This window comes from Meleagris gallopavo, chromosome Z (assembly GCF_905368555.1).
Source record: "Meleagris gallopavo chromosome Z, MGAL_WU_HG_1.1, whole genome shotgun sequence".
In the NCBI taxonomy this organism is placed as follows: domain Eukaryota; kingdom Metazoa; phylum Chordata; class Aves; order Galliformes; family Phasianidae; genus Meleagris; species Meleagris gallopavo.
This window is the reverse complement of record NC_139435.1, coordinates 3,701,121-3,728,530: the sequence shown is the minus strand read 5'-3', so window position 1 is coordinate 3,728,530 and position 27,410 is coordinate 3,701,121. Positions and strand designations below refer to the sequence as shown.

The window sequence follows — 27,410 nt, the reverse complement described above, 5'->3', positions numbered from 1 at the left end:
AGCAGGAGGACAGTCTCCTTAACCTGTCTCTTCTGATCAAACAGCCTGTAGAATTCTGTCTTGTTGTTTTTCACATCCCTTGCCAAGTTCAATTCCATCTGTGCCTTGACTCTCCTTATTCCATCTCTGTATGTCTGGATTACGTCTGTGCATTCTTTCCAGGTGACACGGCCTTGCTTCCATTGCCTGTACATTTCTTATCTCTCCGTTTGAACTGGAGATCCTTGCTCAGTAATTCCAGTTTCCTTCCTTCTCTCCATGTTTTTCTATACTGGGGGATAGAGAGCTCTTGCACTCTCAGAAAGATATTCTTATAGCACTGCCAGCTCTGCTCCACTCATTCAACTCCTTTGTTGTTCATAAGCACAGTTTCTCAGAGAATCTCATCCAGCAATTCTTTAAAGAGCCCAAATTTTACTGTCCTGAAATTCAGAGTCCTGGCTTCGGGTTTTGTCAGGCACATCTTCCTCAAGATCACAAACTCAACAAGCATGTGATCACTACAGTTCAATGTGCCTCCAATCTTAACCTCTTTAATGAGCTCCTCTGTGTTGGTATGCATCAGGTCCAGAAATACTTTTTTTCTGGATGGTTTGTCTAATACATAGATCAAGATTTTATCCTCAACACACTCCAGGTGTCTTTGGGATTACTTGTAGAATACTCTGTGTTAAAAGTCAAAATTTTAAAAATGGACAGTGTTTATAATGATTTAGTAGCCCTTGTGGTCAATGAAGTCTACCCCATAAAACTGAAAGTGATGGTCTTCTCAGATTTCAAAGACAATGACACAAACTTCCACCCCCAGCATTTCTACAAGGACAGCTTTTAGTTAAAGCCCCATCAGATGTAAGGTGGTGTAATATAATTTCTGACAGCACTATTTATTTAAATCATAAATAAATTTGCATACATGAGAACAGCTATTGCTGCTGTCATAATCTCACCATTTATAAAGCCTGGAGAAGTTAGTTGAAGAACATGATAACAACATATGTAGGCATTTGTTAGATTTATCTGTGCATCTAAAGCAAAAGAAACTTTGGATTTTATTGTAAAGCTTACCTGCAACATGTAAAATCAGTAAGTTGCTTGACAATGGAAGTCCATTGATTATCATTTAAACTCACTATGTAACTTTATTTTTCAAGGAATATCCCCGCATTAGTGGTACTCACAGAAACTGTCATTCTTTCTAATTCTCAAAGATAGATAAAAACTAGGTGTAGGTAGAATACATTATTTTCAAATTACAGTGAAATCAGAAGTCAGTACATTCAGAAAAGTCCAAGAGAGAACACGAGTTCCATAATAGCACAGAAATTGCTGAGAAATAAAAATGGTCTAAAATATATGACATAGAAGAAAGGCAATATGCTTATTTCCAGAGATAATTTGTTACAGACATGGCTAAATGTTATGCTGGATTTCCTGTTTTGCTGTTTTGTTGGAATTAACATTCATTCCATACCTGTTCTATATTTTATTTTATTTTTTTTCTGATAATCTGTTGTGAGAAGCTGAACTCTGGTTGGACAGTTCACCGTTCTGCCTGAACACTCTAAGTTGCCTGCACTTGAAACATCTCCTTGAAATCTCTCATTCTCATTAAAACTTCCAGGGAATCATTTCCCTACGGGCAACTTTCTTTATCAACACAGCCTTAGCCCTGGATATGCTCATTTTGGATTATTCTTCTTTCTGAAAATCCAGAAATTTATCTGTAATTGTAAAATTTTAGTAAATTGATGGAAAACTTACCAACAGATGCACAAAAAAGAGTGAGATGTGTTTTCTGACTTGAGACCAGGCTCTCAATAGTAGTAATAAAATTCTAAAGAATATAAATGCTTTTTTGGGGGGGTTACAGAGATTTTTAAGTATCTTTATTTGTTATTACAGGTAAAAACAAATAATTCCACCTACTTGGGGGTTTCTTTGTATTTATGTACAATTTTAAGTGGTTGTACTACAAACTTACCCAACAGGAAAGATATATACTTACTCTAAGATTGCACTCTGTTGTTTATCATGTGTTTTAGACCATGAAAAAAAATAAATCTTTCTCAGAATATCCTCACTGCATTCTCTGAAAATGCTGAACAAATAAATCTCAAAAGTCATATTTCCAGGTCTGCCTCTAGTCAGCTGCACGAGTTTAAATTCAGTATTTCGCTTCTCTGTTCTTTAAATTCTATTCTCTTTTCCTATTTAGAGTGTTGATTTCACAGAGAAGAAACTGTACTGGGTCAAGGAGACATTCATCTTGATTAGGTCCTTTAGGTATTCCTGCAGCATGTACTTAGAATGCATCGTAAGTTTTATTTCTCTTTATGATTATTTATTATTCATACTTTGATATTGTCCAGAGACCAATAAGTTAAGATTATTCCAAATGCAATATGTAGTCAAACATAGATGGCAGGTGTATCATTAAAGTTGGGTGTATGTACATAACTTAATGGATTTAGTTACTACTACTCTTTTCAGTTAGATTTATTTATTTATTTATTTATTTTCCCTCCCCTGATTCCAAGACATGAATATGTGGTAATTTTCTAGTTGTTTTGCTTTCTTTAGTTGATAGCTCTAGTTTTTATTTTTGATATTTTTAATATTTTAATGATTACTAATAAATTTAGTAGTGGTTTGGAGACCTTATACATTTTATCCTTAATTCAAATAGTTTATGAGAAGTTTATAAGGAGCTATTATCCAAGGAATATGGATTACTAAAGAAATAATAAGAGAAATTATATCATTAGCTGCTACATATAGCCATTTAATAATTTTATAAAGGTTAGACCTAAGTTCAAAACTTTCAAAAATCTCAAACATGTTTTAGTTTAATATGTTGGGTTTTCCCTTTGAACTAATTTTTATAAGTACTAATGGTTTTACTGTCTCTCAAAATCAGACCTAGATTCTGCCATCTTCCCCTATTTTTGCTACAACAGTCACTAATGTAGAAATAAAAATTTTATTTCAGTCAATCAAAATTTATTCCAGATCTTATTTCAATCTCTGATTATCCCATTGTAATCTAGCCATTAGGCAATTGTTAACAGATAAAGATGATGACTTTCAGTATGTTGCTGATACACGTAAATATTTATCATTACCTGAAATTGTAATGTCAGTAAAGCCAATAGAGTCAGTAGAATATGGGATTTCCAAGAATGATTTTAGTATATCAAATTCAATTATTACTCTGTATTCCAAGATAATGTCAATTAATAGTTTAAAATTGGATGACACTAAAATAACAAAATCAATAACAAATTTTTAAAACACATTCCAGATTGGATTTTTGCCGTTATTTAGATATCATACATCAAAAGATTGTTTTCTGTTTTGTCAGATTTTTAGTTTGTATTCTGCAATTCTGACATAGCTAATTATAGAGCATGAAACCACATAAATATTTCAAGAGATGACTATGGTATTACTTCAACACGATGTAATTGTCATTAAAAAAAAAAAAAAAAAAAACTTTTATCTAAAGTTTACAAATATTTTTCTCTATGGGTACTACTTAAGATTAGCTTCTCATAGTGTGGAAATCTCAAGTCAGTGCAGAGATGGGAAGGGATGAAGACAAAAATCTTTACTTACCGATAGTTGGATCGTGATAATCAGGGAACCGATGGCTTATGAACTGCATTGTCATTGCTGGAGAGAAGAAAGAGTTTCAGAAAGAGATTGATATTATCAGTGCCAAATGACATCAGGGAAAACATCAAACAACTCACTTATTAAAGTATTAGTTTAGAAAGTGAATCAAAAGTTTGTCTCATGTCTACAGAGACAAGTGCGCATTTATATTATTAACTAGGCACTGATACATACAGATAAAAGTCATTTCACTGAATTTCCTCTTTTTAAAATTGCATTTATCATTGTATTAAAATTTTACATATTTTTAACATCTGGCAAATATTATTAACTCAATCTTGTCTATAGAGGAAAATCACTATGATGAACATTTTTCTAAAACATTTCTAGTTCTGTCATAGTCCAGCTACACCAGGTGCTATAGACAGCATTTAAACAAATCAGTTATAATTCTGAAATAGCTTTATAGAGGAATAAATAGGTAAATAGGTCTTTTATTATTATTATTATTATTATTATTATTATTATTAAATATATGACACCACTGAGTCGTTGATGACTATGGAATACTGATCACTCTGATGACAACTAGTAAAGTCAGTCACCCCATTGTGGCTGCCAAACCAATACATAAATACATAAAGAAACAAAACAGGATAGTTTGATCTGAATTAAAAAATAAATTGTTTCATTTACTTTCCTAAGAAAACAAATTTTCTAGTAAAAAAGACCCTAAAATTCCCATAAGTTGTGGTAAAATGTAGGAAATAAAGTGGTACAGTTGAGCAATCTAACACAGAATTATAGAGTCAAGTCCAATACCCATTCTGAAGCAGTTTCCCTAAAGTAGGTCGCAGAGGAAAGCATTCAGGCAGCTTTTGAGTATCTTCCAGGAAAAATCCATCATCTCTCTGGGCACCTTGTTCCAGCATTCTGTCATCCTCAATAGTTCTTCCTTGTTCCAATTTGTGCCCATTAACACCTGTCAGTGGGCAACACTAAAAATGCCCAGTTCCATTCATTTATTCCCATCCTTCAGATATTTATAATCATTGTTAAGATCCTGCCTGAGGTTTCTCTTTTCCAGGCTGAAAATCTTCTATCTCTCATTCATTCCTTTCTTGAACTGGGGAGGCCAGAACTCAACACACTACTCCAGGTATGATCTCACCAGGGATTATCACCTCCCTCGACCTACTGGCCACCATCTTTTTTAATGTACCCCTAGATGCAATTGGCTTTCTTGGTCACAAGGGCACACTGTTGGCTCATGGGCAATCTGTTGTCTACCAGGAAAACACCCATGTCCTTCTCAGTTGAGTCCTTTTTCGGCTGGTCAACCCCTGAAATGTATTGATGCATGCAGTTATTCGTCCCCAGGTGTAGGACACTGCACTTGCCCTAGTTGGATCTTATAGAGTTCTTCTCGGCCCAATTCTCCAGCCTGTCCAAGTCTTGTTGAAAGGCAGGACAGGCTACTGGTGTGCCAAACACTTCTCTCAGTTTTGTATCTGCAAACTTGCTGCGGGTGAACTCTATTCATTCAGTCAGGTCAGTGATGATGTTGAACATGATCAGACCCAGTACCAACCCCTGGAGAGAACCACTAGCTACAGACCTCCAACTAATCGCCTTATAACTATCTTATATATATATCTTTTCCTTTCTCTAGTAAATCTTTAATAATTTTATACGAAGTGAAATAAATATAACAATCAGGTTGACTCTAGATTAATTCTGTAATGGTTTCTGAAACATCATAAATTGCAATTCTGACATATGTAAGTGATAGAATATGTCTACTTCTGCATCCAACACTTCTTTTTTTTTTTTTTTTTTTTTTTTTCCTAATAAAGCTGACCATCATTCTATTGGAAATATTAGTGTCATGGAGTTAACTAGATCAATCTATGCCCGTGGGGGGGGGATGAGGTGGGGTGGGGGAGACAGAGCCTTCAGGAAAATTGCTTTGCAATGTTTGGAATAGTGGCTTACTGGCAACCAGATTCCAATTAATAAAGAAAGCCAAGCAGTCATATCTTATCCAACATAACTTTTTGCTCATGCCATTTAAACTTCAAAGACTTTGAATAAGCACAAAGGTAGGCCTCACTAGATGTCCATAATGTCAGTAGCCCTCAGAAACAGCTGAGAAGTAAAGGAATCTGCCTAACATAGAGCTGTGAGGAAAATGCCTTCAACAGCAAAAGAAATTAATTCCAGTTGCTCAAAAACCAGAAAAGAAAAAAAAAGCCAATGCATATTAACAAAACAAACAAACACTTTCTTTTTTCAAGTCAATTTCATTATTTTCTTTTTTCATGTTTTTTAATATCTGCATTCAGATTTCTATATAGCACATAAGGGGCCATTTTACACAGAAACAAACAGATAGATAAATAAATAAATATCCTTTCTGAATTGTAACTATTAATAATAATTAATAACAATTAATTAATAACTTCTTTCATAGTTGATGATTTGTAATCAGTATTTCACATCAGAACATCAAGTAATGCACTGGGAGTTAAAGAGTTAATGCTGCAGTTCTGTGGATTGTCTGTAGTTCCAGTTAGCTGGTCTCAGAAAGAAGAATGAACTAAAGCTCCCAGAAAACTTCATTATTCAATTTATGTTTTCCTTTCAGAGGGAAAGATATAACTGCCTGGGAGTCACAAGACTGACTCTTTTTGCCCACCTTTGCTCTGGGGGCTTCTTGACCATCTCATTTACAGCATTAGAGTAAGATCTTAAGTTTGGACACTACCTCATTTTATTCTATTTATTAGCCTCAATTCCAATTCTATTGTATTCTACCGTATTTTCTCTCATTCTGTTATCATATTTAGTAGATTAGCTGTTTCCCTTAGCTGGATGCCACTGTTTTTTCTTGTCTATACCCATCTCCCTATCTTTTCCCTTCTTCCCATCCCCTTTTCTCAGGGCATGGGACAGTGGGTCCCTTTGTCCCATCATAGAACTAGGTCAAACCAGACCAAACCGTAATAACAGTCATGACATATAACAGCAAAGACAAGGCTCTGTAGTTCTGCCTTATATCTTGAACATGTCAAATACCTTGAAAAGAAGAGATTACAAGCAAGAAATTCCACGTTCTGAAAATCCTGAGTATAAAGACACTCATTTTTAAAATAGCATTATATTTGTTTAATGTTTGTCGTAGTTATATTCTAAGGAATCATGGGGTAAAGGAGATAGTTTTACAAAATATTACAGACAAGAAATATCAAACATTTATTATCATGCAAACAAATTATTGCATCTTTAGTATAGACAAATATAAATGTTAAAAAGTAGAATTACAAATTCTTAATAATTCAGAGAGTATAACTATCTATAAAAAATCTCATTCAGTTTATATATTATAAAAAAAATCTACGTTTGGTGACATTGATATATTTTATATTTGTCAGATAAGTTAGTTCTAAGTATTACATATGTTTGGACACTAATTTTCCAGAGCATTCTGGAAAACTAGTTCTGGAAAATTAGACTGACATATTTAGTCATCTATCTGATAATTGCTAGTGGTTTCCGAAGACTAAATTCATACCTAATATGATCTGTTTAGTTTATTCCAAAATGCAGGAGCATTATCAGAAAATAATTTGGGTTACACATACACATTTTGAGTCTTCTGAGGGCCTAAACCAAAATTAAATTTGTTTCACTACCTCCTGCCTTTTCCTTACTAAGCTTATTTTTTAAAGCAAACTACTGTTTATCTGTTCTCAATCTGCTTCTTCTTGTAGCTATGCATCCCAAAACCTCTTGTTAACAAATGAAAACAGGATTCTCAGAGGACACCCAGAACTCAGAGTAAACATTTTTCCTCTCTCCTGAGGCAGATCCAAATCAATACATCCATTACGTACTCATCAAATCCATAGGATCTAAGAGGATTGAAATCAATTGTGAAATAAGCAAAAAGTTAACCACTGGGACTTGTAAAATTTCTCTCTCAGAACACTGTTCATAGACATCATTAAACCTTGTACAGCAACCTAGGTTGTACACAGTGCTTTGCAGGCAGAACTGAAAATAAATTTATGGCACAATTTACTATAAATATCATACATCAGATGGAAATGGAGATGGTGAATATAAGCTCTCTTAAATGCTCCTGTGTCTAAAAATACTGCAATAACAACCCTTTGTCGAGTTTTTGTTTTGTTTTGTTTTTTGTTTTTTTTTTCCCCCCAGATCATCTCCTAATCACCAGGATACATAACCTATTCGGAGTCTTGAGTGTTTTATCACTTTCTACAAGTGGATTGGTACCTTCTCCAGGAAGAAGGCTACATGGTTTTGTTTTCTCAGACAGAAAGAATTCAGGTATTGTTCGATATTTTCCATAATTAAATTACAATAAAAAATAAGAAAATTGGAGTATAATATATGAGAATTGTAACCAATTTTCTTCTATATGTTCTTTAAAATAAATAAAATTAATAAAATTAATAAATAAAATAAAATAAAATAAATAAAATAAAATAAAATAATAAAATAAAATAAAGCATTTTCTGTTAAAGCTTACCGAAGAAGGCTTTAACCTTTTGTCACTGGGCTTTTGATCACAGAAATTTTATAAAGAGTCTCTAGCCTTTCAGGGGAAGCTTTTTTTTGGTTTTTTTTTTTTTTAATAGAAAGCATTGCTTTGTAATCAAGGACAATTTAAATTACAATATGTTTACAATACACTTGCAGAGAGAGGTAAAAGGAGTTGAGAGAACTTCATAGCTTCATACAGAATTTATGCAGTCAGAATCAACCCATTTTCATTCTTTGCTGCTTTGAACAGAATGTGCTGCACTTCTGAGACACTGCACTCTGTCTTATTTTTCTACCATTTTCAGAGAAATCTGATGAAATAAGACCAGTTTGGATGAGGACTAGGGCAGCTGACCTACTTGGTGGCAACCCTGCCTATGATGGGGGATTTGGATCCTTCCAGTACAAGTCAGTCTATGATTCTATGGTACGATTCTATGAAATATAATCATTATCAAATGACAGGTTTCCAGGCCATAAAGGATTATGAATTTTGATACACAGTATTCTTCATTGATTTTTAAATGTACTTATTTTATCTGTGGATGCTTAATTTATATCACAGTACAATTTAGAATAAATGTCAGTTGTAGACATCTGAATGCAAACAGAACTGGTCAGACTGATGAAATAATATTGTTACCTACAAGTACTTAGCCAATGTGGAAAAAATTACCAAACAACTAAAATATCAAAAATGAGAGAGATAGTTTGATGCTGGTGAAGAGAAGAACATCCAAACTAGCAGCATTTTATGATGATATATAGCTAATTTAAATATATGAATGCCAAAACACCTACTATGTGGAAGGGTATATGAATAACCTGACTCCACTCAGAATCATTTGGACAACCAATTTTCCACTGATAAGACATATGTTGTATTGGCTGTGAACACATAATATGCATGGTGATTAAACATTACATCTATCAGAAGGTAGGTGAGTGGTAATTGTTTTTATCTATTTGGGTCAAAAGGACAAATGAAAAAAGAGAGATGTCTAATGCAGGTTGCTACAGACATTAGCGAAATTTGTGTACTTGTGGAAAAGTAAGTAGATAATGATTATCTTCTCAAAATACAAAGAAGAAAGGATTAAATTATCAATTAAATATCCATTTATAAAATACTTTAAAGCAATGGGTATAGCTAAATACATAATTGTCTTATTATATGATAAAAGACAAAATATATTGAAGGATTGAAAATAATGAGTACATATAATTTATAATTAATTCTAATAAACTCAGAGATCTTAACTCCAAGACAAAGGTGCTTTTTACTTCAGAGTGCTGGAGAATGTGAGATTTTTCAAGAAGTTTTGACGTAGTTTATTTTCTTAATATATTCTTCTCCAAACAACTGCTACAGACTAGATTCAGAGAGAGCACAAAGCCTAATGGTAACTTTGTTCTGACCTATTACAACCATTTCTACTCTGTTATATTTTGTAAGAAATAGGATTTGAGATTTACTGCATGCTTTGACAAAAGAATGCTGCAAAGACCATGAGCTGCAATTGTTAATTTTTTAGGTATTATAATATATTATTTATTGAGTGTTCACTGTGAAATGAGGGCAGAATAAATTTTGTTTCTCTGTGTCAAATTTATTCTGACATACAAGAAAGGTACAGAAGGCTGTTCTACAACATTCTACTGCATACATAGGGTAAGTGATGTAGTAATGCTTTTTCCATTGTTGGTAATAGGTAAGTAATAGGTGCAGCTTATAAAACTGGAGTCCAAAGCAAATATTAAATAGCTAAATAGTAGACTCTTAAAGAACAAGAGGTTTTTGAATTAAATCTGAATGCTACTATTAAAATAAACAAAAGCAACAACAAATATACATTACATTTAAAATAGAGGAAATCTTATTTCCCAGAACAGCTAGAAAAGAAACAGGATTCTTTCTTTAGTCTACTGTATTGCTAAAGATAGAGATTTCTATTTTGAATTGGACTTAGTTAAAGATTGAATTGCAGAAAGCACTGCACAAGAAAGCATTGTCTCCTGAAAAATTATGAGGGCTGTTCTGAAAGTAATGTCTTCTATTTTATTATGTTTGCTCATGATGTCAGAGGCAGATGTTGGTAATATCACAATAGAGGCTGAATGGCAGCAGAGAGGCAATCTGACAAAATGGAGTCTGATAAGGAAGTGCATATGAAGAAAGGTGTGTCATTGAATTCTTCCATGTGGAAAAAAATGGTACCCAGTCACATTCACTGAAATTTGCTGAACGTTTATGGAGACCATCCAGTGAACGTGAGCACAGTGGCATGGTGAGTAGTGCATTTCAGCAGTGGTGATGGTATCACAGAATCACAGAATCACAGAATTGTAGGGGTTGGAAGGGACCTCTAGAGATCAGCGAGACCAACCCCCCTGCCAAAGCAGCTTCCCTACACCAGGTCGCACAGGTAGGCGTTCAGGTGACACTTGAATATCTCCAGAGAAGGAGACTCCACAACCTCCCTGGGCAGCCTGTTCCAGTGCTCCGTCACCCTCACCGTGAAGAAGTTCTTACGCACATTCGTGCAAAACTTCCTGTGCTGCAGCTGATGTCCGTTTCCCCTCGTCCTGTCTCCACGTACCACTGAAAAGAGACTGGCCTCACCGCTATGGCCGCCACACCTCAGATATTTATAAACCTGGATCAGGTCCCCTCTCAGTCGTCTTTTCTCAAGGCTGAACAGACCCAGTTCGCTTAGCCTTTCTTCATAGGGGAGATGCTCCAGGCCCTTCCCCATCTTTGTGGCCCTCCGCTGGACTCTTTCCAAGAGATCCCTGTCTTTTTTGTACTGGGCAGCTCAGAACTGGACACAGTACTCCAGATGAGGCCTTACCAGGGCAGAGTAGAGGGGGAGGATCACCTCCCTTGACCTGCTGGACAAGCTCTTTTTAATGCACCCCAGAATGCCATTGGCCTTTTTGGTCACAAGGGCACACTGCTGGCTCATGGCCAACCTGTCGTCCACCAGGACGCCCAGGTCCCTCTCTGCAGAGCTCCTCTCCAGCAGCTCATCCCCCAGCCTGTATTGGTGCATGCAATTATTCCTCCCTAGGTGTAAGACCCTACACTTGCTTGTGTTGAACCTCATCTGGTTTCTTACTGCCCAGCTCTCCAGCCTGTCCAGGTCTCGCTCAATGGCAGCACAGCCTTCAGGTGTGTCAGCCAATCCTACCAACTTCGTATCATCAGCAAACTTGCTGAGGGTGACATCAGCTGGTGCAAATTTTTATAAGTGCAGCATGCAGAGTCTTGTTCACTGCTGGTAAAAACATATAGCTAATAATGATGTCTATGTTGAACAATATTGTTTTGTAACTTAGAATGTGTTCTCTCAAATAGTGTTATCGTCTCTTTGTATCTGTTGTAGTTACCATGGGAAAAAATAGGAGGCATTACTTTGGGGGCAGTCTGTATATTTTCATCCTCTACAAAGCTTTCCTGTTTCTCCTGTCTTCAAGCTATAGTTGTCAGTTCTGACTCTCTTGCATCCTTATTTTTTTCCCAGGACAGTTGTGGTCTTTCTCTGCTTTCAGAGAATCACAGATATTTCCGCACTGTCTTCTTGGTAAAAGCATAGCAAACAAATTTACTGGGGAAATATCTTAAAATTTTGTCTCAAGAGAAAAAAGTAAAAAATAAAGATGCCATAACATTTATAGTGATAGTGATTGATTTGAAAGAGGTAATCTTGCAATTTGGACTGGAGAAGAAAAAAAGCTTTATCTTGTTTTGTATTTCTAACCATTGTAAATTAAGAGCAGAGTGTAATGAAAATGTGTGGAAACAAAGTTGATGGTGACAGGGGAAAGCAGGAAACATCTTATTTTGGAGAATAGGTAAATTTTAATAGTTTCTTCTGCGTCAAGAGGAAACAAATTAAATAATTTTTATGTTGTGGCTCTACCTACCAGCATGGTAAAGGGAAATAATTAGGACATCTACCAGATGAGTAGAATCTCCTTTTTGTCTCAGAGACACAGGAAAGAAAAAAAGAAAAAAGAAAAAAAAAAGCTAGTCTGAGACCTATTTCAAATGAATCTAATTACTAATTTCAGAGTATATCTCAAAATACTCTCGCTATTTCTATTCAGAACGTGAACAGTGGAAAAACCCATGCTTATCTGTCTTGGAGCTGTGCAGCAGGGACTAGAGGATATCAAGTGTGAAAGTCAGTGAAACTTCACTCTGGACTTGAGACCTAAAGCAAACCGTCAGCAGAAATGTTCTCATTGCAGAATTCCAGCACTTTTGAATCAGCAAATTCTAGTGAAAAACAAGGTTTTTGTTTGTTTATTTGTGTGTTTGTTTTTTGTTTTTAACTTAATTTCCATATCCAGACTCAGTTCCAAGAGCAAAATAAAATGCACTACATTGTAAAATTCATAGTAAAAAATTCTGCTCAGTTTTTAGAGAACAAGGAAGCAGCTAAGACTTGCATTTATTCCTAGTGTAATAGACATCACTATAATGTGACACAAATTAACAATAATGACAAGGTAGTTTGCTACCATTTGTATACTATTTCCTGCATAGTATCTCCCTGACCCCCGACAGAGAGGTCTCCTGTAAAAATACTGAGCATTTCCTACCCTACTTAGCTTATGAAGTTTGACAAGATACATGAAGAAACAGAAAATACTTCTAGAAAGTGCAGCTATTAGCACATTTTCCCACTCTTTCATCAGTAAGAAAAGTTAATGTCTTATAGAGTACTTAGCTGGAAAATCCTCTGGTAGCTTAAACCTGCCATTAGTGAGCTATCCAGAATTTAATGACATAAAAAGGTTTTAAAGTAGACTCTAATATAATGCGGCTTTTAAAGCATAATACATTGAATAAACTACATTAACTCAATTTTCTGACGTTATTTCAGAGAATGGTAGAGAAAATACTGAACTCTCACAAATAGACACATTATGATTAAAGTCAGTGGATAGACCTCCTAATTTTATAAAGTACAACAAACAATAAAAATCTATAGGCTAGTTATACAAATGTGCCCTGGCTTGCAGTTACCCATCTCAAGTAATATTAATTCACTGTGAAAAAGATTTTCAAGAAGAGATAAAGCCAGCTCATTCCACGGAAAGAAGAATCTTAGCAACGGCATCTCTTTCTCTCCCCTTTTTTAACTGCTGATATGTTTCCATTTAATGATAACTTGAGATGCTGTGTCTTGGCTTTCAGGAAGCAGTATACTGACGTTGTTAGGTTTCCTAACACAAACTAGTGGTTAGCTCCTCTGATATCTTCTTGTGAAATTATACCCCATATGTCAAGCAGTGATGAATTGGCAGTGACAGCAGCTGTTTTCTATTCTGAGTGGGAGAACCGTTGCTATTGTGTAATATGGTACAAACTTTTCTGTACTTTAAATGCGTGCTCTGGAAAATTGATGAGACATCACATGGAGAGATACAACTCTTTAACTCCTCAAAAAAGCCATATTCCAGATTAAAACATAGTTCATTTTAAGATTTTATTTTCTTTCTCATCCTGAGGTTTCTGAAATCATGAGTTACTATTAACTCATCCAGATTTTCAGAAACTTTTAGAACTGAGTTCCCTCCAACTTAATAAGGCTAGGTATGTATTTGTCTGTGCTGATTTGAAGGATTAATATTTGCATCTCTCTCAAAAATCCAAATGCTTTTAGAGGTGTCAGTATTTAAAATAATTAACTTTTATGTTCCTTAGACATGGAGGTTGGTGGCCCTGCCTGTGGCAGGGTGGTTCGAGTATGATGATCCCTGAGTCCCTTCCTTTCAGTGAAAGGAAGATGCCTCCTGCAAAGAAAACTGATCTGGATGAATTTCAGAAGAGGAAATTAAAACAAGTAATGATAAATTTACTGCTTTTGATTAGTTTTTTTGATGGTAACAAAGTTACTGAAAATACAAAATCAGTTTAGGACTTTTGCTATTAAATATTAAATCCATTTTTACACTATAAACTTTATGACCAATAGTTAACTTTCTAATCTTGTCATGATCTTTTAGCATTTTCTATTTAATCTGATGATTTAAAATGTAGTCTTCTTCTTTGTGTATAAAATATAAAAAAAAATTGAAATGTATTGTAGTGTGTTGGGATTTGTTGTTGTTGTTGTTGGTTTTGGTTTTTTTTCTCATAAATTCTTTGATTTATTCTTTTAAAGTCAGATACATTTTTCTCCAATGAAAGCAATGGTGTTGAATGAGCTGTTTAAGCTGCTAATGACTGACTCCAGAACAATCCTAGAATGTTAACAAAAATCTGAATTAATCACAAAAGTTTGATTATTCCCAAAAGACTATCCTCAACAATTCATTTCCATCTTATATTTTTAAATGCATATTTATCTCAATGGAGATAAATATTGCACAATATACAAGAATGAACATCATTCTTCACTACAAAGATGACTTTGAATTGAACATGTTTTTCTTGTTACATATCAGCAATGTTTCTCTCTCAGCTAAGTAGTCATCACTAAGACATATTATTATTTACAACTTCATGAGTTCTGAATATTTTTCTACTGTATTCGAAGAGAGTATCTGTAAGATTAGAGAAGACAGAAGCTATTCTGCTGCTTACTCCCCTCCACACAGAACCATACACCCAAATTTAAAAGGCTGATACTTAAAAAACTATCCAAAAATTTCAGGCATTTGATAAAGTCTGAAACTGAGGATATTAAGCTTTCTGGATAGGGGTCACGTAGTTCTGTGTTGCTATCAGCACCACTTCCAACATGGACATGCAGAGTAAGTAAAAGTCACAAAGATAACAATATTGAAAAGAAACTGTTGAAAAAAAGTCTCAAGTTCTAAAGTGATCCTTTTTCATTCTAAGACCACTCTTAAATTTACCAGTATTTACCAGAATTAAAATATGCAACATACAAATTTTATACAATTTAGCTGCAATAATATTAAGAGAGGTAAGAGAAAGGATTCAGGTTTTGTGCCCTGATTTTATTCGGCTCCCAACCTTTCAAATGCTGCCTTTAAAAACTCTCTGTGAATCATCAGTCTGGAGACTGTGGTGAATGTGTTTCACAGATGATTGCTGGTACTTCCTAGAGGCACAACATCTCAGAGGTCCTAAGCATTCAGCTATTAGGATATGATCTCCACAAATATTAGACAGACTGAAAAAGGCATTCTGCATGGAAGGAAATCTGGTAATGAAGCCAGTAGAAGCTTCAAGTATTCAAAGTAACTGGAAACAATAGAGCTTCTTGATCTTATAGACGTACTCTGAAACAGAACAAGTTAAGGAAAGGAAGTTATCTCTGAGGATATTATTAGCTCTAGGTTTTTCCTTTACTTTTTGTTTACAGAAGAATTAATAACCACTGTAAAACCACTGAAGAAATCATATTAATCTAGGGAGATATTTTTTTCAAGTTTTTTACTCTGCTAATAGCTCTTTATTATTTGAGTGTCAGAAATGTATATATATAATTTTTTTTTCTTCCACACTTGCAAAAACAACCAACCAACCAATCAAACAGAGGACCAGCAATATGGATAGAGATCACTGAGATTTACAAGACTGCTGCATACAGTCTGGCAATGAGTGAATTTAACTGCTCATTTTACATCAGGCTAGTAAAATTATCACATTTTTAAGAACAGAATCAATCAATCCCTTCATCATGAAATTACCTAGAGGAAATCAGGTGCGTGAGATCTAACATCTTACAAAACAAGTACGAGTTACTAGTACACTGGAGATGAGAAGACTAAAATGCATCAGGATGATAAAATAAAATTGCTACATATCTTTTCATTCACTTCTCCCTTTCATTGCAAACCTGACAGGAAGTTCACATCTCCAAAAGTACATTCATATCATCTGACACATGTGCATATGACATTATGATGATGTATTGTCAATGGGGATGGTTACAAGACATCATTGGGTGTGAAAGGCAGCACTTCAGGCACTAAAAGAAGTGATTTATTATAACACTAGTGTGATACTGAAGAGGTCAGAAAGCTGAAAAATACATACAGCAGTTCTTGAGGGCTGCCTGTATTTTTGCAAAGGAAATCAACATTAGCTTATTCAAGTTTGTACCTCCAGTTCAAATAAGAGGTGTTAGAGCTATAAATACTGCAACATGGAAAAGGTTTACAATGTTTTGTGTTGGTTTTTTTTTTTTCCAACAGCTGGAAGGAAGTGGCTCATGACCCAGATATGACCTTGGATATACTTAGGATCCCTGGAAAATACTAGTTTCAAGTATGCAATTTTTCTGAGCTAAACGTGCTGTATTTTACAATGGGCTTTCTGCCGTGATGCTCTTTTTATTTATTCTGGTGAAGACTTATCTGTCTGAGGGTTTTATGCTACTATACATCACCTTAGCTTGGTGGGTACACATGGTGACTCAATGTAAAAACAGTTGCAGTTAACAACAACAAAAATTAAGTAATTAAATTTCTATTATGGAGTGGACTTAAAGGAGACAAAATTTCTGGAGTTAACAGAGACCAAGATACATTGGGGTGGTACTGAGGAATACAAATATCTTAAGTATCTAAAAGAATCTTAAAAAGGTCTTCTTATTCGAGCAGTAAAATACGTGTATATATTTAACTATTTCTGCATTTGCCCAGTTGCTCTAGAAAGTAGTTCCATAATCAGATAAGCTTAGCAGAAATAATTTTTTCTTGAGGGCAATGTATCAACGCTTTACAGGCTGGTTTGGCCCAGTTCCATGACTAACGGGTTGGATGGATTCGTGAATCTGTGCCTCCAGAAAAGGGAAACAGGGAACCCTGTATAATTAAAACCAGTGGCAATGATCTGAAGAGAAACAAACTAATTTACTAAATATGGTGTCAGAATGCAAAATAATACAATATAATTAGAATTGAAGGTAATAAATCAAATATAATGAGTGTCCAAAAAGTGGAAAGGCCTCACAACAATGCTGAGGTGGGACTCACAGTCAGGTCAATCAGCAGGGATCAGAGAGAGCCAAAAAAGGGCAGGTCAGGTGATCTACGAAACCTTATATCCCCTCTCTGAATGCAAAGTCCTATGGGGTATGTAGTTCTTCTCTTCCAGATAGGTACCCAGAACTGGAGCATTAACTCTTTAACTCCTAGTACACGACATGATGTTATGATGTGGTATACCCATAACCAGAAATCATAAAACCATGACAAAGGTGCTGTATTCATCTGCTCCAACACAGAACTTGAGTTAATATTGTCCTAGTCCCTGCAGTAATTACTACACTGTCTTCATTGTACAGTGTCATCACAGCTCAGCTCTCAACAGATAGGGATTTGGAACTGAGTGAGAAACAAATCAAAACCCTGATGTATTTATGACTGCCTAAAACACAAAGCAACACACAGATTTTCATTATAACAGATGACGCATGTTCATGAGGAACTGAGAGGACATCCCATCCAGGGGCTGTTAGAGGAGAGGTTATTGAATACTTTGTGTCCCAACAGTGTGATGACACTGTGCTATGCTGATTCAGAAGTGAGTCAACAGAGTTACCATAAAAGAGGAAAATCAGGTCTTTTTTGGAGGTACTTGCAGTGATATGTATGTGACAGAATGACTCATCTGTCATCAGCATTTTAGTCAGCAAAGTCTTTGTTTCAATGGTAAGTATTTATAGACAGAAAATAAATGAAAATCAAAATCAAACAAGCAGAAACAAAATTTGGATGTTAAAACTGTTACACAAGACTTATGCGTGCAATCATTACTTCTGTAATTCTAATCACCACTTTGATGCTGTTCTGTATGTGTTCAAATCCTACCTCACCTAAATGCATGATGGTGAAAAATTTCTGACAATTTCCATGTAAAAATAATATTCTCTTTTGTAGCATTACCTACATTAAAGGTTTAGTTTCAAATAACGGAGATGATAGCATGTGGGATCTTTTCCTTTGACAGAATCTTCCGTAGAGTTCTTACAGGAAATAAACTGAGATCCTCTGAAATCCATTACAGCTTTCTGAATGAAGAAATTTCATTTGATTTTTGCTGTTATAATGCTTTTTTTCTTTTTCTTTTTTTTTCCTCTGATAAATCTTTGCTGGACTTCACTAGAGTCAGAACAACTTAATAGTTCTTTGCATTTACATTTTACAAATGAATGTATTCACTGTGTATAATTTTCGTCAGTCACTTTCAATCCTTAGAATTTTTGTTATTTTCTAAACAGAAAAAAAGTAGAAATATCTATTTAGAAGACATAACCTTACATTTTATAGCTTTTAGTACAAAAATAAATCAACTAATGTCCCAAACAATTATTTTTAACAAAGAAATATGTTTTCTTTCACAGAAGTAAAAAATTATAAATATCTGTGCAGAGCCCTCCTTTATTGAAAGTATCCATAGTTTAAATGAATGGAAGAATATATGAAGTCCAAATACAATCATGTCATTTATTATGGTTTTTAGCTTTTTGAATTCATCATCCGTCTACATCTCTGATAACTTCAGAAAAGCTTCTTGATGGGTTTAGACCAAAAGTCTGTTTAGTTTAGCACCTTGTCTCCAGCTTTAGGTAGACATGAGAGTTTAAGGAAGGCAGCAGGTACATAGTGATCTTTCCCAGTATGCAACTTTTCTGCTATTACCACTCACTAGATTAAGCATTTAAAGTAACCATTGCATATAAAGCACTGTGCTTCACTAAAATTTCGCATCTGAACTGTAGAATTGCACCTTAGAATTTCCTTTGGTTACAAATATTTATCCTCTATAAGAATAGTTCCGATTTAGGCAGCCACAGCTAGAAGAAAAAGGGTGAAAATTGTACAGGATCTTCAACTTACACATTCACTAACCTAAACACTTGTGACTCCCAGTACATAACTCATGTTAAAATTATTTTGCAGCAACTGGAGGTAGGCTGGTTTCACGTGATGAACTAAAAGCTGGTTTTGGCATAATAACATGTTTACATAAGTAAAGGTTAACATTTATTAGAAAAATAAAAATGAAAAGGAAAAGATATCTGCAAAATGACTTCACCATTCAATTTCTCATCAAAGTGCTCTAATTTGCCTGGTAATTCATCACATAATTAACAGGAACCTTCTGCTCTTATGAGTAACTTCAGGTTTATCATTTCTACTCTTTACACTGCATTTCTCTTTAAAGTGTAAAATGGGTGAAATAACACTTCTTTGTAATACAAATTTTGCATTTTTACTACGCTAACTCCTACATGAAAACTAAATATTACAAAAAAAGATATTTTTCACTTTGTATAACTGGTCTGCAGTTGTGTTTATATATATATGTATTTATATATTTACATATATAATATTATAAGCACTAAATATTGCTTCACAGAATCACCCAGAATCACAGAATAGCCAGGGTTGGAAGGGACTCAAGGATCATGAATTTCTAGCTTTCTTGCCACAGGCAGGGCTACCAACCTCCACATTTAGACCAGGCTGCCTAGGGCTCTATCCAAACTGGCCTTGAACAACTCTAGGGATGGGGCATCTACAACCTCTCTGGGCAGTCTGTTCCAGCATCTCACCACATCTCTCCCTGACATCCAACCTCAATCTTCCGCCCCTCAACTTAAAACCATTTCCTCTTGTCCTGCAGTTATCCATCCTTGTAAAGAGTTGATTGAGTTGTGTTGAGGGAGATGGTTTAGTGAGTTCTATTGGTGATAGGTGGATGGTTGGACTGGATGATCTTTATGGTCTTTTCCGACCTTGGTTATTCTGTGATTCTGTGAATCTGTGATTCCCCTCCTGTTTGTAGGCTCCCTTTAGGTACTGAAAGGCTGCAATGAGGTCATCCCACAGCCTTCTTTTCTCCAGGCTGAACAAGCCCAGCTCCCTCAGCGTGTCTTTGTAGGGGAGGTGCTCCAATCCCCTGATCATCTTTGTTCTCTGCTCTCCTCTGGACCCTCTCCAACAGCTCTCTGTCTTTCTTATACTGCAGGCTTCAGACCAGGACACAGTACTCCAGCAGGGGCCTCACAAGAGCAGAGCAGAGAGGGACAATCACCTCCCTGTCCCTGCTGGCCACCCCTCTGCTGATGGAGCCCAGGATACCATTTGCTTTTCGAGCTGCTTATAATAACGCCAGATGATGGATATATGAATTTACCAGATTTTGGAAGTGATAGCCTACCTCTTTCAGAAGCATTTGGTAACAGCTTTCTCCTTACTCCAAGATGGCATTAAAACAGTGCATTTATTTAAGATCCTACTATTTTTACAGTTGCAAAGATGTCTAGGAAACAGACAGGAACATTCAAAAAAGTAGGAATAAGGAGCACTTAGAGCATTATATAAATATATTAAACAAAATTCTATTTAGTAGTTGTATGCGAATATTGAAATTTATATATTTTTGTGAAGGACAGTTTTCTGAGCCCCTCTTTTTTTTTTTTTTCTTTTTTTCCTTGGCTCAAAGCTCAATTTGTGAGGCCTTTTTGGTAATAAGACCCAACTAACTTATCTAGGAGGGGAGTGGTGGGTGTCAAGGTGTGTCAATCAGCATCATTTTGTGGACAATTTTACATTTGAAAGCATCTTTGAAGATGTTTGCCTTCAAAAGGGAGTGACCACTAGTGTTCACTGGTGGAAGATCTGGCCTCAGAGTAAATAACTTAGCGTGGTACAGGAGACTGGGGGATGATACCATTGCATCCGGTGAAGATGGGATACAAGTTGGTGTCTCCCTGCGTCCTCTTAACTGGTGACTTAAATTTGCAAAGCCTGGAAGATGGGACCAAAGAACTTCTTGCTGAGATACAAAAACCAGAAGCTGTCACTCTAAAAAGAGCTGACTCAACCACGTTGGACTTATTGTACTGTTGTTAATAGTCATTAGTCAACTGAACAATGCAACCTCTGATTACTACTGAAGATCATTGTGTGAACTACAAGCAATGCTGGAGACTTTTGTGGTGACAATCTCTCTCTTGCTTTCTACAAAAACTCTTTGCTTCTATTTTCTATCTCTTTCCTACTGTCCGTCTTCCCTTCCTTATCTCCCTTAGCGGCTAGGATTTATAATAAATTGGGCAAACATTTGACCCATTTTGTCTTAATGTCTCTGATGGCTATACATATCTTAAAGCATCTCTCCTCCCTCCAGCAATTGGAACAAGACAATTTTATAATGAATCTTTGTTGCTTCCTCTGATCATACATATTTTCTAACCTAAAAATAGAACTTATGAATTAGTTTTGAGCCAATTATGTTATTTGTGTGTTTAAAGATGAAATTATACTCTTATGAATTGTCAAAATTAGTCATAATCTTGTAATCTGCAAATTCAGCAATCCTCACTGACTTCTGTTTCCATCATCTTGAATTAGCAAAAATGAACGCTGCTGAAAAACCAGTGAAATCAAAACAGGAACTACACTTCATAAAGACAATCTTATTTAGAGAATATGATATAAAAACTGTTTATTTAGACACAAGGGTACAATCTATTTAATACACTACTATATTTTAATATATTTATATATTTAATGTATTTCTATGCAAAGAACTTAAACATTTAATGAAGCCTCTAAATATTGAAATATATTGCCAATCTTATATGTGTTGATAAATGGTTAATTTCATGGCAGAAGTAAAACTGTGTAGTTATGTTTTCTTGTTATAGACAGAACACACTAGATAAAATATATCCTGAAAAGGAACACAATTTCTTAAAATCCCCAATCAAGATTAGAAGTTAAATCTTCTGAAGACTGATATATGATGGTCTCTGAATTGGCGTATGGAGGCCAGTGATCCCTCAGGGCATTATCCTGAAGAGCTAAATCCAGTATTCTACAAGGACAAGCCAAGTGTATTTCCCACATACAGAGTTTCTTTTTGTACATGTCAAAAAATAAATACCTGCATTGCTGAATGCCTCATGGTTTTGCCTTCTTGGCAGTTTAAGCATTGAACAAAACAACTTTGCTTTTCTTTCTGTAACGGAGGTCACAAAAACAGAAGGTCTGACTAACCAAAGAGAAATAAATAACCCAGGAAGTGGGATGAGGGAGAAAGCTTTATTATTATCTTAAAGACTGGTGGAGCACAGTTTGTAGTGAAGCCAAGTAACAAGTAGCAAGCAACATGAAATGTTTATGCATGTTTGTGAAACTTAGTTATTCTTCTCTGTCTTTTGGGCATCCACTAATTTACCGTTCTAATCAACAGACTTATTTTCTGCCTTCCTGGATACTACCACCTCCCTTATGGGTTGACATAAATCACAAGTGGCTCTAGCCCTTGGCTTCACCAATATGAAACACTATATACAAAATGAGTTACTGCAAATAAGGCAAGGGCTAGTGCCGTAAAGCTGTCACCTCTCCCTCCAGGATTTTCATTCCTAATAGACCTATACACTTTCTTGTTATCATCCACAGTCATATTTTAAAACACTGAAGCTGCTATTAGTTGAATACAAAATCATTTATGGACAAGCAAAGGTTCTTAATGAACAGCAGGATAGACTAAGTTAGGAATTTTGAACTTGTTTTTATGTTAGTGATTAAATTCCTGAAATCCGTTTTAGAAAATCTGACTAAAATGTACTCTTAGGTAATTGGGATGCAGAACCAATTAGATTCCTAGTCAAAACTGGGGACTTATCTGGGGGAGTGTACCTCTTTTGCCACTGTATCTGCTTTTTTCATTACAATGTGAGTCTAATTTGCCAGATTTCGATAGCTGTAAAATTAACCAAACCATAAATGCAGCACAGTCTAGTAGGCACAGACTATCAATTTGAAGCTGACATTTGTTTTAGTAAGAGGCAAATTTCAGATGACTTTTGAGTCCTGGTTGAATAAAACAATCAAAAGTTCACAGAAAATATGGTGAGAAATGTGTCTATTGCATCCAAATGCAAACATCCAAACCTTATTTCAGTGGATGAGTTGATTCAGTACGATGAAGTGTTTAGGGTTCATCTTTCTCTTTTACTTTTTTTAAAGTTATAGTCACTTTGAAATTCATTTTTGTATTAATGACTCTGCAATACTGGCCTTCTACATTTAAATATTTACGTTCAACCTTGGAGCCAAATGGCTTTCAGCTTTGGTTTCTCTCTTCTGGTTTCTGTCTGCTGTTCACTGAAGTCAAGAGATCGCTTTAAACTGTTGTTCCTTATATCAAAAGTCCAAAAATGAACATTTCAGTAGCATGGGTTCATGAGCTTAAGAAGGCACACATTTCTTCCTAATTTAAAGAGTACAGATCTCATAAGGACCTTTGTTGCCTGCAATTGACAGGTTTTGACTGGAGAACTTGCAACTATATTACTGAAAATTCAGCTGTGTGATCCCTACAAACAGGAAAAATGTTATGGCAACCTCATGAAGTTCAGAGGACCACCAATAACTGAGAACCACCATCCAGCAACATTATCTGGATCATTTCTGGCAAGAGATAGTTTACAAATATCCCTCCCACTATAAGAGAAGAGCAATTCTGAGACCTCCTAAAGTGGCTGAATATGTACTATGGATCTGAACAGCATGCATCTCAGTGCCCTGAGGGAACTGACTGGTGCGGTTGCCAAACCGCTTGCCGTCATAACTCAAAAGCTGTGACTGTAAGATAAAGTTTCTTATAAATGGAAAAAGAGAAAAACAATCCTACCTTTAAGAAATGAGGAAAGACAGACTTGAGGATTTACAGGAAAGTGAAACCTGACATCTCTGCCTGGGAAGATCATGGAATGGATACTCTTGGAAACTATGCTAAGGCATTTGTGAGATAAAGAGGTCATCTGAGACAGCTAGAATGACTTCACTGAAGGTTGATCTTGCCTGACAAATCTGGTGGCCTTTTATGATAAAGTAATGGCTTCAGAGAACAAAGAAAGGACAACTGATGTCATCCACCTGGAATTGTGCAAAGCCTTTGACATGGTCCTACACCACATTCTTAAACCGGATAGATATGGATTTGAAGGGTGGACTATTCTGTGGATAAATAATTGGCTGGATGATCATAGTCAGAGAATTGTCAGTGGCTCTAGTGACTCTATAAGCAGCTGGAGGCCAGTTATGAGTGGTGTCCCCTTAGGTAGCCCGTCTTGGGACAAGTGGACTTCAGTATCATTATCAATGACTGAGTATGTTCTCAGCAAGATTGGTAATGACACAAAGCTGAGTGGTGCTGCTGATACAATAGAAGGAAAGGATACCATCCAGAGCGACCAGGACACACTTGAAAATTGCACCCATGTGAACCTAATGAGATTCAGGAAGATCCAGTTCAAAATGTTGCAGTTGGGTCAGGACTATCTCAGATTGGAAGAAGAGCTCCTTGGGAGTAGCCGTGCTGAGAAGGACTTGGGGATTCTGGTGGATGAAAAGCACAAGCCAGAAGTATGTGCTTACAGCCTAGAAGGACAGCTGTATCACAGGCGATGTCAGCCCAAGATGTAGCGATTGTCATCTTCTACTCTGCTTTCTAAAGGTGCCATCTGGAGAACCGCATCCAGGCTCAGGAAAGATACAGAGCTTTTGGAATGGGTCCGGAGGAGGGCCACAAAGCTAATCAGATGACTGGAGAAAATCTTTCACAGAGAAAGGCTGAGGAGCTGCGCTTGTTTAGCGTGGAGAAGAAAAGGCTTCAGGGAGACCTTATTGCAGCATTCTGGTAGTTGAAGTTTATAAGCAGAAGGGAGACTGACTCTTAACTCAGTCTGGTAATGATGGGGCAAGGGGGAATGATTTTAAACTTAAAGAGGGGAGATTCAGATTAAATGATAGGAAGAAATTCTCTACTCAGTGAGTGGTGAGGCATTGGAACAGGCTGCACAGCGAAGTTGTAGATGCCTCTTTTCTGGAGTAACTTAAGACCAAGTTGGATGGGGCCATCTACAGTCCGATCTTGTGGGTTACAACCCTGTCCAAAGTAGAAGGTATGGCAGTGGATGATCTTTCAGGTTCCTCCCACATAAGTCATTCTATGAATATTCCACTAGTATCCTGTGGAACACTTCATATTAGTAACTCAGACCAGAAATACTATTCATCTTGAGTCTAACCTTTTTATATATTCAAGCAGTGTAGACTAAAATAAGCATTCTGTTTGTTATCTGAAGTTCTTTTTTAGCATTAATCATAAAGTTGAATTTGCAGTGGATGCTGCAGAATTCCAAAAATGATGAATTCTGACTAAGTAGCTAGTGGTGTCATGCAAAAATAAATCACAGATTTTTACCTGCCCAGCTCTGCTCTGCATACAAAAATGTTAGCTAGAGAGTGAAAAATACTGCTTATTATAAGTGATAATTTAATTTTACATTCTGGAAACTTTGTAAAAGTACTGCTGAAGACAGCATCTTGACCAAATATTAATGCATGCATATAAATTCATATATATTTGTGTGTATGTATGCATGTAGTTCTACTTGTACATAAAAATAATATACACATACATGTGTAATCACATACATATTTTTTTTCTTCTGGAGATTGCACTATCTTGTGGTTTAAATAGGCAGGCAGCTAAGCATCACACAGTCGTTCAATGTGGGATGAGAGAGAAAAATGTAAACAAAATAGGACATGTGGCTTGAGATAAAAATTAATTACTAAGTCGTTAAGAAAATGAAATAAAAAATGTGATAATAAGTATGTAATTATCTATATCATAGAACAGTTTGAGCTGGAAGGGACCTTTAAGATCATCTAGTTCCAACCTCCTTGCAGGGATACTTGCCTCTACACCAGATTGCTCAAAGCCCCCATCCAGCCTGGCCTCGAATGCTTCCAGCGAGGAGGCATATCTCTATCTATCATCTATCTATCTATCTATCTATCTATCTATCTATCTATCTATCTATCTATCTATCTATCTACCTACCTACCTACCTACCTACCTACGTATCTGTATCTGTATCTGTGTCTGTATCTGTATCTGTATCTATCTGTCTAGAGAGAGAAAAAGATTTGTATGCGTGTATCTTCAATGCAAGTAGTCGATATCTGCTAACAATACAACTGTTCCTTGACCAATGTCACACTACACGCTACAACATGCAGCAATCCTCAAGCAGCAGCCAGCCCCCAGGCAATGTCCCACATCTTTACAGACTGTATGATGTCACGTGGTTTGGAATAACTAATGTCCTAATTCAGGACAGCTGCATTGCATCCATCCCACCTTCTGCTTCCCAGATAAGCAGCACAGCCTGGCCTAGCCCATGATCACATCACTCAACAACAACCAGAACATTAGTGTGCTATTAACACTGTCTAATGAATCAGGGCACCTATTACAGGTGTGCTTTGACATGGAAACTTCATAGTGGATTTAACATATTTAGCAAGCTCTTGTCTGATCTTTTCATAGAATCATAGAATGACCTGGCTTGAAAGGGCCACAATAATCACTGAGTTTCAACTTCCTGCTATGTGCAGGATCACCAGCCACTAGACCAGAACCAGCCTGGCCTTGAATGCTTACAGGGAGGAGGCATATCTATATCTATCTTTTAATTTTTTAGATTTTCAATAATCCTTTTTTTTCTTCATAATGCATAAATGTTCACAAACACACCAACTTATGGTCACATAAACACAGATGTATACCTATATACTCCAGAAGTGCAGTTTATTTCTGTAATGACATAATGCCCCATCTATCACTCTATAGTGAATCACTAGCTATCACGGTTGTTACATCGAGTCCGCTGATGTGCAACAAAAAAAAGGAAAACCTTTCTTCAAGTGAAGTGCTACTACAGAAATCTGTGTTTTGTCCTAAGGAAATAAAAATGAATTACATTAAAATAGGCTTTATAAAACACCATAGACGTACTTGTCTTCCTTTAGGATTCTGTAGAACATATGTGAATCGTACACAAAAAATAGTCAAACTAAGTCTCACATTGCTCACTTGGCAAACAAACATTACTGTTAGATTTGAAAACTTTGAACATCTTATTACTCAGTATATATTTTCTTCTGCTTCTAATTCATCTAAAATGAGTGTGAAGTGAATGTCTATTAAATAGTGCTGCAATTACACATATGGAAAAAATAACTAATGATATTTTTCATATACATTGCAAATAAAAGACTTTCTGTTTAGAGTAATATCAAATCTGAAGTCATATTTCGTTAGTAGCAGCCTACCAGTCAAGAGCAAAACCACACAAACAAAAAATGTCACCTTAATGTCTGAAGTAGCAGTAGATAATAGGCATTGAACATCCTTC

At 35.8% G+C, this 27,410-nt stretch overlaps 1 protein-coding gene across 1 annotated transcript in view; it reads right to left on the bottom strand.

Moving 5' to 3' along the window:
* RIT2 (Ras like without CAAX 2) overlaps positions 1–27,410 on the bottom strand; it is a 185,078-nt gene that overhangs the window by 123,166 nt on the left and 34,502 nt on the right. The window contains exon 2 of the mRNA XM_085213034.1: positions 3,616–3,672. Within this exon, the coding sequence (XP_085069160.1) occupies positions 3,616–3,672 (57 nt within the window). The remainder of the gene's footprint in view (positions 1–3,615; positions 3,673–27,410) is intronic.